Here is a 15,360-nt window from a genome sequence, read left to right on the forward strand (position 1 = left end):
AAAATCGCCTCCGCCCGCCGTAAGCTGTATGTGTGAGTGAACGAGTGCGAAGTTAAGCCGATGATGGCGACTCAAACTCGCGCACGCACGGCAGGAAAGCCGGAAGGAAGCGCGCCGTCTTCCGTCGCGCGCAAGGCTACGGGGAGAAAGGGGGGAGAGTAGTGAGGGGAGGGCGCGTTCTATTCCCGGCGATCCGGGAGGCCGCCTGGGTCTTTGTATCTTCTGCGACGGCGACATAGGCCGCTGTGGGCTGCGTTTTCGCGGCTTAGTTCATGTTGGATGCGACAGGCAGCACGAAGGTCAATTCGATCGTTACTGCTGCCGCGCTTCCTCACTCCAGCGTTTTGACAGCGAGTTTCCGCGGTCATCGAGTGAGATGTCTCATGTCTCATGCGCCGAGACGGCGCTTCGCCACGCGGGGGTCCTGTTACGGAAGGATGAAAGAAGAGAGAGGAAGAAGATTGGAGACGCTGGCTGCTGCGCGTTGTTTGTGGTCAGCCATCTTATCAAATCTGACCCATTCTGTATATATATTGTAAATACAATCTTCTATACTCCCTCCATCCCCGTAACAATATGCATAGATGCGCCGGCCAATTAGAGTCGCTTACTTACCTGACCTCAAGCTGTTCCGTATGCTTGAAGCAACTATTTTCTGCGTACCGATAGGTCGTTGAGTCACTGGCTTCAGCGTCGAATAATGCCACTTGTCACGGGATGTGACATGCACGCCGCGTAGCGCCGATACATGAAAACATTGAATTGCAGTTTCGTTGCATTACACAAGATCTCCCGACACGTAGCAGTTGCATGTAGCAGCGGCATGTTGCGTGTAGCTGGACCTGGTTAACTCGAGCAGGCTAGGAGGTGACTGCTGTTCACCGACCCGTATCAAAGTGGCTGCCAATAAATCATCATCATCAACAACAACAAGAGCACCGTATCATGGCACGGGTCAATTGGTGTGACATGTGGGCCGCGTAGTCTCTAATACCTGTGTTTGCTCTTCGATGCACTTGATGGCGCCTCCTCGCAAGGTACGAACCGCTGCTGAAGGAGCTAGTGGTAGAATGAACTAATGAAACCACGTTTATTCCACGTAAGAATGCGCCGAGGGCGTTGCGCTGGAAAGAGAAGGGGTATTATTGCAAAAGGGGAAGGGTGAGGCTGCCTCCGTTTTATTAACGAACGCCCTGGAGGCAGCTAAGTTGGGGCCGCATGACTCTTGTGGCTGTCGCGGAGCCCATCGTCGACCGGTGCTGCCGCTGTGCAGGGCAGTACACAGCTTGTGCAGTAGCACAAGCCGCAGCTCGCCGTCGATGCCGGGCGGACAGTTCAGTTCGTTCTCGCGAAAATGGCGCAAAGAGTCTTCGCCTCGGAGGCCCTCTAGTGTGTAGTGCCGAAAATGGAGCTCCTATGGAACCGCTCCTCAAGTTTATGCTGTGACTATGCTGGGTGTGCCGTGCAGGCCTGTGATTTTTTTCCTAGACCAGTTTGCACTTCGGATTTCAAAGCCAACACCGGTTCCAAGCCCGGAAACCATAACTCTTTTTCCAGACGCCTTCTGCTACCTCATGTTGGTCGTACCTCCAAGAGCACTGTGTTTCCTTTCGCTTTCAGTACTCATGTTCCTGCTTTCTGTGTAATCCTTGCACTCGTTTACCCACATTCTTAGGTATTTGTATTCGTCAATCCTGGGGATATTGTTTCCGTTCATTGTGACCGTCTGATCGCAGGCATCATTGAACGCCATAAGGTTTGATTTATTTCCACTGAACCTAAATCCTAGAGCGTCCCCCTCCTCTCTCGGAATATATACCAGAATCTGAATGTCTTTCGTATTGTGCACACACAAGACAAGGTCATCTGCGTATGTGAAGCCTCGAAGACGTTGTTTCTCCTTCACACCGTCTTGTTCATACGAGAGACTAATATCGTTACTATCTTGGCTCTAGCCTCTTTTCCATGCCTATTACGTACGTCATCAAGAGCAGAGGTCATAAGGAAGGAATTGAGCCCTCCGTATTAATTACGCAATTGGAGACCTCCGGGTGGGGCCTTCGACTTAAGCATCATTGTTATCGACGATGATGATGTGGTGGTGAGAGAAGTGGTTCTTGTGGGGGGTAGGAGGAAGGGCTAGCACTATTTTCTGCAACCCATGCGAGAGCACGGCTCAGCGCCAGCAGTGTGGTGGTGCTGCCGAGTAACGAAAATATCTAGGGAGGGGGAGGGTAGTTGATTTGCCGCAAAGCACGCGTAATTAAGAAAAAGAAGGACATAAAATATACGCGTGCAGCCCTGTGTGGTGTGGGTACTGCAGCAGTAAGTTTGCACTTTTAGTCCGCCATCCACCGGGAATTGTCTCCTGGAGCATAAGAATAGGGCTCGGCCTCGCTGAGAATCGTCTGCAGACTATGGAGTTGATTGGATCAGCAAAATTATTATTATTATTATTATTAGTAGTAGTAGTAGTAGTAGTAGTAGTAGTAGTAGTAGTAGTAGTAGTAGTAGTAGTAGTAGTATGTCGCTATTACTCGTAATTACTTTACATTTTTTATCTTATTTGTTGTTTTCCTGTGCACCAGCTCCCAGACCCCAGTGTTGTTCCTGGGCACATTAGAAATATTACCGATTGATTGATTGATTGATTGATTGATTGATTGATTGATTGATTGATTGATTGATTGATTGATTGATTGATTGATTGATTGATTGATTGATTGATTGATTGATTGATTGCGCAGGCCTCCTGCGAAGAAGAGGAACGTTACTTTGGTGGAGACCCACAAGGTCCTCGTGGTGTTCATGCACCGAGAAGACACAGGTTCGTGTTCGCTGGTGTTTTCAGTAGACATTCATTCGACACCTCGTTTGAAGCTGCGTCTACGCTCCTTCATTACCATCGTAATCAACAACAACAATTAACAACAACGGCAGCAGTGCACAGTACTAAGTTCTTCACCTACTCCCCCCTTAACACTCACGATATAATTTTGGCAACTTCCTTGTCCACCCGGCATATGTGACTATGCAACGTATCCGGCTGCGTTTCATTTCTTGGTCGTTCTTTGGATACTCCGAATCAGGAACGCTTGTCTATTTTGAGCATTATGTGCGCTCAAATTCGCGTCATCCTCGCTATGTCTACTTGCGTCAGTCTACAGAAAGTGTTCATTTGTTTCTGCACGGAGCAGATATACTGTATGCTCCGTATGTGGTGCAGCCCCATAAAGAAAAGCAATGCATCAAGCTCACAAACCGACCTCCGTAGATCTCAGAGGCCAACTGTGGTGCCGAAGCGCATCTCCGGATGAAGTGGCACCTTCAGTGCGTCCTCCTTTTTCGACACTAAAGCCCGTTATAACTGCGTAGGGTAGCAAACCGGATGCGCGTCATGGTCGACATATCTGCCTTTCTCTTCTCTCTCTCTCCTGATCGAAAGTATTCGTGTTCTAAAGACGCCCATAATTTCGTCCTCTGCTCACCGCTCTCCGTTGAAGCTTCTTAGTCTTGACAGGTTGAATGCATCAGCGTTTGCTTATTGCTCAATCGCAGCTGCACCGTAGTTGCCTCAAAAGTTATCTAACACGTTCTCATGCATGAGTTAAAAAATAAAAGCAAATTATTACATCCTTTGTCATTGTGTGTGAAAGTTGTTGCCGTACGTTTTTAACGCGAATAACTTTTCTCGGCTCATTAAACCAGTGTCCTTTTGTTGTACTTTACCGTTTTCGTGGGCTGATCCCGAAGACAGCGCGGTCTAACACGGCGTCTCAAAGAGCCAGCTGTCACGAGTGGAGAATGTGGAGACTCGCACGTGACGCACGTGCCAGACGTCTCTAAGCGCTACTTTGGCGAGATATATGAGCCCACGGGTGGTGGTGATGGTGATCATAAACTTTATTTCTTCTGTTTACAGGAGAGGTTTGAGCTGAGTTTTAAGGGCCCAGTCCTTACAAAGTCTAGGGGGGGTCCCTAATCCGGGACCCCCGTGGCTTCTGCAGCGGCTTTGGCTCGGGCCACCGGGGCACGTTGGTCCTGGAGTGTTGAGCAGCCTAGCAGGGCGGCCTCCCAGTCCCATCGGGTAGGGTGGGGGTTTGGGGGGAAAGCAGGGTTGGAGGGGCATGCCCACACCATGTGGTATGTGTCCGCAAACACCTCCTCACAGTGCGGGCACTCGCCCGAAAATGCCGAGTTGAAGTGTTTCAGCACCGCCGGGCACAGTACTGTATTCGTGTAGAGACGGAGAAGCCAGCGCTCCTCCGTCTTACTGAGGCCCTTGCAAGGGGGGAAGCATCGGCCGTGATTAAGCTGATACAGCTGTGTGATTTCTTTAAAGGTGACCGTGGCCCAATTCCCGGTGACAACAATGAAGTACAGGGGATATCCTCTGGACATCCACTGCCAGGTTACCGATATCCTAGAGGTGTGTCGAATGCATCCTGTGGACGTCTCTGGCACGATTGTTTGGCCGCACTTACCGCATCCTGCGGACATCCCTATTGAATGTGCGCGAGCGACATCATAGGGACATGCGGCGTGCGTTTTACGAACATATACCAGGGCCTGTTGCACATTGTAATTGTTGTACGTCTGTCACGTTCGCAGAAGTGCAGTATACTACTCATTTTTCTAAGCCTTCCGACAAGTACAAGTGACTTATTGAACAAATTGAAGTTGTCAATGTAAACTGCGTCAGAAAATTCGCAATCACAACACCTCACAAGCTGCAGACGCGACAGCTTCGTGTTGTAATACGAACATATGAGAAAACTTAATTCTATTGCAAGAAAAACTCGAAGACAGCCTCGATCATGAAAGACAGATATTTTACGTGTATGCTGAAAGAAAGGTCCACGCGCGATATCCTTGGGACATCCCTTGCAGGATATCCGAAGAGGGTTCACGTGCGATAACCTTGGGGCATCAGTGGTAGGACATCAGAAACTGGACGTCCGACGGATGTCCTAGCTACTTGTATCCGAGACTGTGCACGGACATTAGGACATGATTCAAACGCCCTACAGGTAAAGTGTTTTCACTGGGTGATTGCAGCATCGGCCTGCTGTGCTGGAGTACAGCATTTCGATTCAACCATCGTTCACGTATCTTTTTATAGCATTACAGATGGGCTTCACTAACTGGAGGTATTTAGCATAAATTTCGAGGTGTGCGTGTCACAGTGCGTACGAAATCACAACGTTATAAGAGGTACGAGTTAAAGCTCACTTCCATAAAGCGAATAGCTTTCTGGAAGCGTTCGGCTCAGTGGCGTAGCTAGGTCGTCTGGCACCCGGGGCCCATAGGTCTTCTTTCACCCCCCCCCCTCCCTCCGGGTGTAGCCCGCGGAAAGAGGGGTGTCTTCAGACGTATATGACACCCCCCCCCCCCACTGGCCCCTTGCACCGGGGCCCACGGCCCCCTGGCCCCCCTCGTTGCTACGCCACTGGATTCGCTTACACGAACAATCGCAATCGATGGTATCTGCACATTTTTTCTTACTTCAAGCTTTCTATAGTGGAAAGGTTTCCCCGCCGCTTCCTTGTTACTGCTTGTCCGCTCAACTCGCAAAACATTAAGCAAGGTGTCGGGTTGTGCTACAGTCATAGTAACAGATCAACAGCGCAAGTGAAAACCAACGACCGAGAAAGTGACGGCATCGCTTTCTCTGTGCTTTCTTTTTTCGTCTTTTACGTGCGCTGTTGCCCCGTTGCCATCAGAAAACACAATGTGCACGTGCTTTACATGATGACTGTGCACTTCTCCTGTTTCAGAGTCAACGTTCCTTTCCGGAATATGGAAGAGTTCTCCGCTGCCTTCCGATGCCCAAAAGGCTCCGCAATGCGACTTACGGGAGATGAGAGATGCGTGCTTTGGTGACGCAGTAAAGAGAAGAGCGCATTGAGATTGCCGAACTCTCCTTTTGGTCTTACTCGTATGATCGACTTACCTTTGCGCACACGTTACTAGGAGCCCATTGCATACGTGATGTTTCAACCCCTATGGCGTTTTGCCGTTGAGCGTGAAATGCTTCAGGAATTTTTTTTAAGAAACAACAGCACCCCTACACGAATACAGGCCTCTCGTAAATACGCGAAACAGGGACTCGTGGTTTTTTACCCCGTTTTCGTACCAATTACGAGCTGCATATGTTAGAATACAACCTCCCTTCAATTTTGAATAAATATAAAAACACGTGCAACTTAACCAAATTTCAGGTACATCATTTTGTATGTAAATGAGAAGTTGTGTTTGCTTTCCGCTCTTTCTTCTTTTTTTATGTTTTATACAACGGTGACTTTTGTATATGATGACTCTTCATGTCGTCACTCTTGTTTTTCGAGTTTCTTGAAATGGTTATTCATGCTTTTTTTTAAGACGTATGCAGTGCTCTCTTGTATTGTGATTTGCTTTGGTCTTGTCCCAATTATTTTTCTATCTCGCAATCCCTTTCTCTGTGTCTGCCTTGTAGTGGGCCCCTGTCAAACTGTTCATACAGCTTTCAGCCAGAACTATCTGGTAAATACAATGAATTAAATTTAAAAAAAATTAAATTCCGCAGAGTGGGCGTCCTCGGCAATGACGTCTGACATAACATTTCCCTGTAATTCCGCAGTGTCCATGTAACCACTGGGAAGTGGTTCTGTGACCTTCTCTCATCGCTCGTGTTTGCTTAGCGTTGATTTCATAGAGTATAGTAGATTGCGCTGATTTTAGATGTTTTTTGGTGTTCTCGAGAAACAGGGATAGATATTGGATCTCTATGTGTTCAACGAGCCACGAGAAAAGAAAAAAGCTGGCATTTTTATATACCCTCATTTTTTTTAATTCACTCCAACGAAATGTCCTCGATGCGGATTCCAAGAACAAACTTAAAAATTCGCAAAGGCGCAATTAAATTTAATTCGTGGTTTGAAGTAAATGTATGTACTATTATGTCACTAATAATGGGTTGACCTTCCCTTGTGAACTGTGACCCACCTTTCTGGGAGGGTGTTTGCCTCCATTCTTTGTTTTGCCCATAACGTCAATGCAATGTTTCACAGATATATCGCTTTGCGGTATTTCGCTGTCTGCCAGGCTCTGGAAGTCAAGCCCTCTGGGGCAGAGGGCTTTGGTAGGTTCGAGTTTTGTAATTACATGTCTCTTTGCAAATAATAGAGATACATGAGAGCGAGTCTGTGAGAAATTACCCACTTTATACAGCAGGTTGATCATCGACATGACGTTAGGATGGTTAGAACAATCGCATGGCGTGGTTCACGACCTGGTTAGAACAAGCGCGTGAATCACACCGTGCGCTGATAATGCGTCTTGGCACGCAAGCGCGTACTCGGAGATCGAGTGCCATATTTAGGCGAAGCTCACACCTGCACCACCGAGCTCACTGTGTTGCACTTTCGCGCGGCGCATTTCAGCGAAACATTTGCCACCAGCTTTATTGCAGACCCGGAACCACGCGCGATAAAACGCAGGACCTTTGCACAGTGACACCGGCCACAACGCGATGACGTCTGTTGCGGAGTAACCTCAAATATGGCGACCAGCACCGGCAGCGCTGAGGCACCGCAGCGCCGCGGTGCGGCCGAACTTGAGTGCATTCACCCAGCAGCGAAGCACAACGAAGTGACCTGTATTGACGAGCGGTTTCGCAGGTCCCAAGTGCTTCTGTAAAAGGGAGTTGGATTGCATCACCGCACTCCGAAATGGCGAAAATCAGAAGATACCAATTACAAATTAATAGCGCAGAAGCAGGTGATTAACAAAAAAAAAAAGCCAGTTCCGCAATGTGAAAGCTGTCAAAACAGCGATGCTGGTGGTCGTTTTCCAGAGTTTGAAGTCGTGTGTAGCGCGATTTTCATGAAAGTATTTCGTCTCCATGTCGTCGTTTTGCTAGATTCGAGCTTCGGTTCCTCATTGTGAACACTCTTCAGTTGCGCGAGGTTGTGATCAAACCACAGTCTATCTCCACCTTACAGTTGTGGCCGCACTCACCGTCCAGGTATTCTCTCCTGAACCGTCCGTCAGCACCCTCCGTGGGAGGAATCGCTCGACGTCCGTGCTCGGCCTCCTACTCTCGAAATTGGGAGTTAGCTTGCCTCTGCTGGCGCCTGGCTTGGGTTGCCTTGAAAATGGGGGTTGGCTTGCCTCCACCGGCGCTTGTATAGTGGTTGGAAAGTGGAAACCGCGTAAATGGTGGAACAAGGACCATGAAGCAAGCTATATACATAAGAGCGTAAGCAGGCGTCTGGGGATCGTCGAGAAGCCAAAAAGTAGAGATTACACGAAGAGGTACTCCTTCATCATCATCATCATCATCATCATCATCATCATCATCATCAGCCTGGTTATGCCCACTGCAGGGCAAAGGCCTCTCCCATACTTCTCCAACTACCCCGGTCATGTACTAATTGTGGCCATGTTGTCCCTGCAAACTTCTTAATCTCATCCGCCCACCTAACTTTCTGCCGCCCTCTGCTACGCTTCCCTTCCCTTGGAATCCATTCCGTGTTCCTTAGATGGAACAAAATACCGAGAAAAGAAAAGGGGGGCGAGTGAGCTCGTGCGAGCGGAAATGACGTACACAAGTGGTCGTTGGGTGCGTAATGTTTGCGAAAGAGACAAAGGCCCACCAACAAGATTCCGGAACCATGTGAGGGCACTCGGAACTCCAACAAAAAAATTTGCAGACGGCTATAAGGGATGAAGACGGTAACATCTTCACAGGATGCGATGCGCTGCGGTACATCACAGGCACTTTTTGGGCTAACTTCGGTACAAAACGAAGGCACAGTTCGGACCCAAAGATATTGAGCATCAACAGAAGCCAGAGAGACCAAAATTTATCATAAAACAACCTTTACTTTAAAAAAGCAGAAGAAATTTTCTCAATTAACACCGCCGCAGGACCCTGTAATATCCCCATATAGCTTATCAGAAACCTCGCTCCAAAGAGCAAGGTGCTGCTCACTGATGACCTTGAACAAGTGATTAAAACGAAGAAAATGCCAGTTGGATGACGTGAACGCAAGAGGAACCTCATATACGAAGACAAAGTTGATAAGGATAGGACGAGCTCATACAAGCCAGTTACAGTAACATCGGCGCTATATAAAATGGCAATGCAAGCCATAAAATTAGAACTGTGGAAATGGGCGGAAGCAAATGATGTATTGAGGGAAATTCGGGCAACTGCACAATGGGTTCAGTCCACAGACGCTTGCGAAATAATATTATTGTTCCAATGCAGTTCATAAAGATTTCAGTAGCTCAGATATGGAACAGTAGCTCAGATATGGATAGCATTTCTGGATATTAAGGCAGCCTATGACCGCATAGACAAGGAATTCTTATGGGATATTCGCGAGCACGAAGTCGTAGATGACGATTTCGTGGAGCTGCTGAGGGAGATATACCAGAGACAGTCGAGTAAAAATTACGTGGGAAAGCCGAAATTGTAAAGAAGTGGTGGAAAATTACCAAGGACTGAAGAAGGATGCCCTCTGTCTCCGTTGTTGTTCATAAGGGCATGGAAAGACAACTGGAAAAAAATCAGTTAGTATTTGGTTTATCATAGACGTGTAATGGACAAATGGTGCAACAGAAGATCCCCGCACTGATGTATACGGACGACATAGGGTTACTAGCGGACAATGCAAGAGGTTTACACACACTGGGCAATAAGTGTGGCAACGCAACGACAAATCTAGGCCTTAAATTTAGCACAGATAAATCGAGTGTCGTGATCATTAACGATCAGACGAGTAACTACGTGTTGTCGATGCAAAAGCAAGTCATACCAATAGTCAAGCAATATAAGTACCTCAGCGTACGCATAAACGAAGGAAAGACTTATTCAAGCACGCCATCAAGATAATATATATATAAAAGCGAAGCGGAATACAGCAACAAGGAAACACACGGCAATTTGGAACCATAATAAATACAAGGTGGTGCGTGTAATCTGGAAAGGAGTCGTGGTGTCAGCGCAGACGTTCGCAAGTGCCATTATGGTCCTAAAATCGCATATATTGTCAGGGTTGAAAGTTACCCAAAGATCGGTGGGCTGGTTGGCTTTGGGAGCCCACGGCAAAAATCACAAATGAGGCAGCGCAAGGGGACATGGGTTGGGCCTCGTTTGAAGTCAGAGAAGTGCAGAGCAAAATTAGTTTTTAAGAAAGGCCCAGGGACATGGATCAAAATAAATGGGCTACTAAAGAGCACAAGTATCTGTACCTAAAAGACGTGGACACAGAGTGGAGGAAGACCTCAGTCAAGAAAGTTGGCGACCAAGTACATGGCAATTGAAAATGAAAATAGACAACCAGGAGTAATCAGAAAAAAGTGAGAAATACATAGACAGCGAATTCGATATGCAAAAATAGAAACGAAAAACAGCATTGAGATTTAAAAGAATAAGAAAAAAGGAATTAAAAGGGAAAATATGTGCGATACCATAAACTGAAGCGCCTTGCTATTTGAGGCTCGAGCTGGTTACCGAAGGACAAAAACATACAGAAGCAAATATTCACAATAAGATGAAGCATGTGTACGCTTCAGCAAAAATCCGGAGACCGCTCAGCACATCTTAATGGAATGCGAAGGAATCCACCCAGCGAGACCGGTACGTAACTCACAACTTCCAGAAGTGCTTGGATTTAAAGTAGGTGGAAGTATCAACCGGTCAGCAATCGAGATAAGCAAAAGATGTTCATAATATCGATGGAAAAATAAAACAGGGAAGGGACTGATATGACCGGATCCATTACAGGCATAGGCAGCGGTACAAGGTAGATAGAGAAGATTAACGAGATTGTTACGTCTCAACACCACAAAGACGTGAATTAGACGTTTGCCATGAGGCTAACACCCACCCATCCATCAGCGCATATCCACACGTCAACGCAGCGTGGACACCGACTCTTGACGGATCCACAAAAGGCCACACCCCCCACCATTGCCTTACAGCCTAAACTAATGATGAAGGGGGCCGCCATCAAATGCTACTGAACAACGATGGTGACCTTGGATTCGCAGGTTGCTATCCTGCCGCATAGTCCATCATACTATCGGACTTGGGAGACGGGATTACTGCGGAGCGTTGTGACAACCTGGGCGTCGTATCGCAACGGATTCGACGATTGTGATTTGCTGCTCGACAGTCTTCAGATTCCCAAGTCGACTGGCCTAGGGAAGACGACGGTATTAAAAGCGGAGGCTTTTCGATCAGTGGGGCAGACAGTCCTATATTTAACTCGGACGTTTAACTTGCTCCTGCATGGAGTGGACTTCCGTAACTGAAGCCATGTAACTAAGCCAATAAACCCTTTTTCCTTCATTCCTACGTACGGGACGTATTCGTCGATAGGCTTGGTGGATTCCTTGCCCTAACGCCACCCTAAGCCACAATAAGATTTATACGGGATGCTACTGGGAAAAGCATTGATAGCATACGTGATTAACTCAAGCAGTCTAGGCGACGATTTGTACCCGCCCCGTTTGAAAGGGGATGCCAAAATATCATTATCATCATCGTCGTCGTCGTCGCGAATAGTCCCCCTAAAATTGTTCCGCGTGCAATGTATCTTAGCACTTCCAGCACGTGACTGTTGTCACTGGTCAGACAGGTGATCTCGCAAATCTTTACTACACTTGTACCACAACTGGTCCAAGAAACCGTGAGACTTCCTTGGCCCGTTAAGAATTACTCCCTGCGCTTTGAGCGCTACAAAAGCCCTTATAGGATTTCTGAAGGCTAACCGGGCAGAATTTGACCGAGTGTATGTTGTGCCACACCACTCCATACGAGTCATCACAGCGACAGGGGGCGAATGCTTCTTCCCATTCCTCCCAGGAGGCAAATTAGCGCCTGGGGATACGTCTTTTAGCACACACGCAGCCAAATCAACGTCCAGGGCCAATTCATCTATTCTGAAGGTTATTCAATACTGACTTAATTCTTTCCTTTGGGAAAAGAATCTCAACCTGGTGCCGTCACCGCCCGCCCTGGCTTTGTTACCCTTGGCGATGGACCGCGTCAAAGAAGGACACGTCGACTTATAGTTGGTCTGGTTGGCCCAGTCAACATCTCGAGTCCGAGACTCGGTCCCTCTGTCCAGCCGTTTTAGCGGTAACGTACGACGTTGATGCGTCAGCACGCTATACCAATCCGATCACACTCGTCGGGCAAGCGGCCATTGCAACTTTACAACATTGGTTTCAGTGATATATGAGAATTCCCAGAATACGCAACATTGGTGACCAGCTTAGACAAAGACCTTATTCGCAATTATAGTGGGCAGCTTTAGTATTCTCGACCCACTATCGCAAGTCAACCACACAAATTGCCTTTCACAGCATATGTGTGACCCTAGGTACATGCGGCGTCTTGGTGTTTCTGTTTTGATCATGGTGTAAATTAAGTTCCTTACCCAACACCTGGAGTAGCATGTCAGGACGTCAGCTTGGCAAACATCTGCAGCTGTGCATTTATGTCATCATTTATGCATGCGCAATTCAGGAGGTGAAGTTATCGCTCGGGCTGCATGCTCTGCGAATGCACAAAAGACTAGAAAGCGACGTGTATCTGTGTCTCTTCTTTGTAATTGTGCATTCGCGCTACATTATGTCGGTAAGCAAACACCAACTATCCCTACAACAAGTCTTTCTGCAGACTTCATAGTGTTTGGTGAAGCCTGTTAAAACCAATATTTAAGGCAATCGTTGAATTAACGGACATGTTCGGAAAGCTGGGTAAGGCTAACCCGAATGTATGAGCACGCGATACAGAAACACAGGGATAAGAAGACAAAGAAGAAGATCATCTCTCTTCCTTGACTTGCTTCGTTAGGTTTGAATCTTAGCATCCTGGCACCAACGAAGTTCTGGGCTGCATATCCCAAGAGCAAGTATCTCAGAGCCTCCTCTATAGGATGGACCTCCTTTTCCCGCACCGCCTCTCCAGCTGCGATCTCCGGACAAGCGAGTCCTTCGACTGCCAGGAAGGCTTCGGCTACGGTGTCTTCCAGAAGCGCTTGTTCATTCTGCTTCTTCTGGCTGCCTTGTCGCTGACTTGCCAAACCACCGTGCTGCCCATCATCTTAGGCGACGTGGACCACTGGTGCAAGCGGCCCGAGAACCTCAACATCTCTGCAGCCGATTGGAAGAATAATGCCATACCACTCGAAGCCGACGGAAAGCCCAGCCACTGCCACGTCTACGAACGATGCATGCCGCCAGCTGACCAAGACGTTTCCACGCGGCAGTGGATCGACAGCGCCGTGCAAGCGCCGACGAACTGGTGGTACAACGAATGCGTGATCAACGACCGCGCCCCAGAAACCTCCAACTACACACGAGAGATGGCCTGCGAGGAATGGGAATACGACAACCGGACGGCCAAGACCACGGCGGTGAGCACATGGAACTTGGTGTGTCATCGACGCCTGCGGCTGGCTGCCATCAGCGCACTGCAGAACGTAGGCAGCGTTCTTTTCCTCGGCCCATTCGGAGCGTTCGCAGACTCGCTGAGTCGGAAGACCACACTCCTGGCATCCGCTGCAGCGTTGGTGACTACCACGTTATGCACATTTCTGGCAACCAATTACCACGTTTACACCCTGGCACGCTTCCTTGTCGGAGGCAGTGTCGGCTTGAATGAAGTTTTTAGCATAGTCGTTCCGTTCGAGGTGACGACGCACGCACACAGACCACTGCAAGTCCTCTTCTGGACGGCGCTGGGCATTCTGCTTGGTGACGTGTGGTTTATCGTAGTGCAGCGTGTGTCCATCGATTGGTCACTAAAACAGATAATCTTCCTTGCGCCGACTGCCCTTCTCCTCCCGGCATCCTTCATCGCACCAGAGTCGCCTCGCTGGCTCGTGGCGAGAGGAAGGTTGGAAGAGGCTGAGGCGGTGATGATGCAGGCTGCCGAAACTAACAACTTCCCTATTGCCGACACGGCTGCTCTTATGGACAGGCTAAAGGAAGAGATCGAGACAAGAAAAGCTTCCAAGGCAGCCAACGAGGAAGAGTTACTAGACTCTTACTCTCTGCGACGGCGAGCACTCGCTATGTTCACCGCCTACTTCACGATGACATTTGCATATTACGTCGCCAATTTTTCATCAGCGCCGATGGTCGACGCGTGGCTCCCATACGTCAAGGTCGCCGTCACGCTGGTGGCGTACGGGATGATGCACGTCCTGGTCACCGGGGTTGCTCTAGTGACAGTGCTTAGCGTGTGCTTCGGGGTGACCGGCGTCATCTACTGCCTGCTGGGTGTCGCCGCCGGTGCTGGACTCGGCACGATCGAAAGCCTACTGCTCTTGCTGTGCAGAGGCGCCTCAATCGTGGTGATCCTTCACTGTTTCGTGTACGTCATGGAGCTCTTTCCTTCGGCCGTGCGGTGCGGTGCGATGTGCTGGATGTTCGCGTGTGGACGCGTCGGTGCCACGTTCGCGTCCGTAACCTTCGTCTTGAACCTGTTGGGACACGAAGGCGTGGCCTTCGGCATCGCGGCGACCCTCCTCTTCGCCTCTCTGCTCGTGATCCGTACCCTTCCCCGCACGACAATGATCGAGCAGGCTAAGAAGGAGACTCCGCGCGATGTGGATTGCCACAGGAGGAGCACTGTGGAACACATGATGCGAACTCTCGAGCAGCAGACGGATCACAAGACCAGCGAGAGCTCGAAGATTCGAAAGATCACTGCTGGCAACTCTGAAAGAACTGCTAAGACAGCCGGCGGGCGCCACGGCCACAGACATGGAGTCACCCAGGCACCCTCAACCACAACCCCTCCAGAGCAACCCGTGCATAGCAGGCACGGTCATAAGTCGGCGCAGAAGTGACGATGCCATCGCAGGTTCATCGCTTCTCGACTGCGGTGTCGTCCTTCAGAGCGAAAGCTACACTTCGGAGGCGTGTTATCATAAATTCGGCGATTGATTCCGATGCGGCTGGAGAAATTAGCGTGGACTTATTTTCACAGTGTATTTCTTTCTTTATCATCGTGGTCTTCGTATGCGTTTCCAACATGCTAAGACATGCCTTATATGTTTTTATATCAGCTGCCTGCTGCGTAACCTTCTTTACGGGCTATCTGCCTAATTTGATATTCTTGCCGAAAGGTTACTTTCACTATAAATAAAATCTTTTACATAATTTGTTGATATTGGACTAAACTCTGGCCTGTCACTACCACTTCTTAATCGCTTTGTTAACAGGCTGATTATGCACTCGTTTACTGTTCATCTAAATACAATCGTACGTTTCTTAAACGCATTTGTGATCTCTTTTTTACAATGTGTGTTTTAGGCTTTCTTTGACTAGTTCGCCGGATTTTGCACGGCTGCG

The 15,360-nt window shown here is 48.6% G+C and overlaps 1 protein-coding gene across 1 annotated transcript; it reads left to right on the forward strand.

The window, feature by feature from the left end:
• The first annotated feature begins 12,935 nt into the window (after positions 1 to 12,935).
• LOC142563288 (solute carrier family 22 member 13-like) lies at positions 12,936 to 14,855 on the forward strand. The gene has a single exon (XM_075673843.1). It carries the CDS (start codon positions 12,936 to 12,938, stop codon positions 14,853 to 14,855), a length of 1,920 nt encoding a protein of 639 aa, XP_075529958.1.
• The last annotated feature ends 505 nt before the right edge of the window (positions 14,856 to 15,360 follow it).

This window comes from Dermacentor variabilis, chromosome 11, assembly GCF_050947875.1.
Source record: "Dermacentor variabilis isolate Ectoservices chromosome 11, ASM5094787v1, whole genome shotgun sequence".
Taxonomy (NCBI): domain Eukaryota; kingdom Metazoa; phylum Arthropoda; class Arachnida; order Ixodida; family Ixodidae; genus Dermacentor; species Dermacentor variabilis.

Excerpts from the sequence above, each read along its gene's own strand:
- LOC142563288 (XM_075673843.1), top strand. The coding sequence starts at position 12,936 with ATGGACCTCCTTTTCCCGCACCGCCTCTCCAGCTGCGATCTCCGGACA.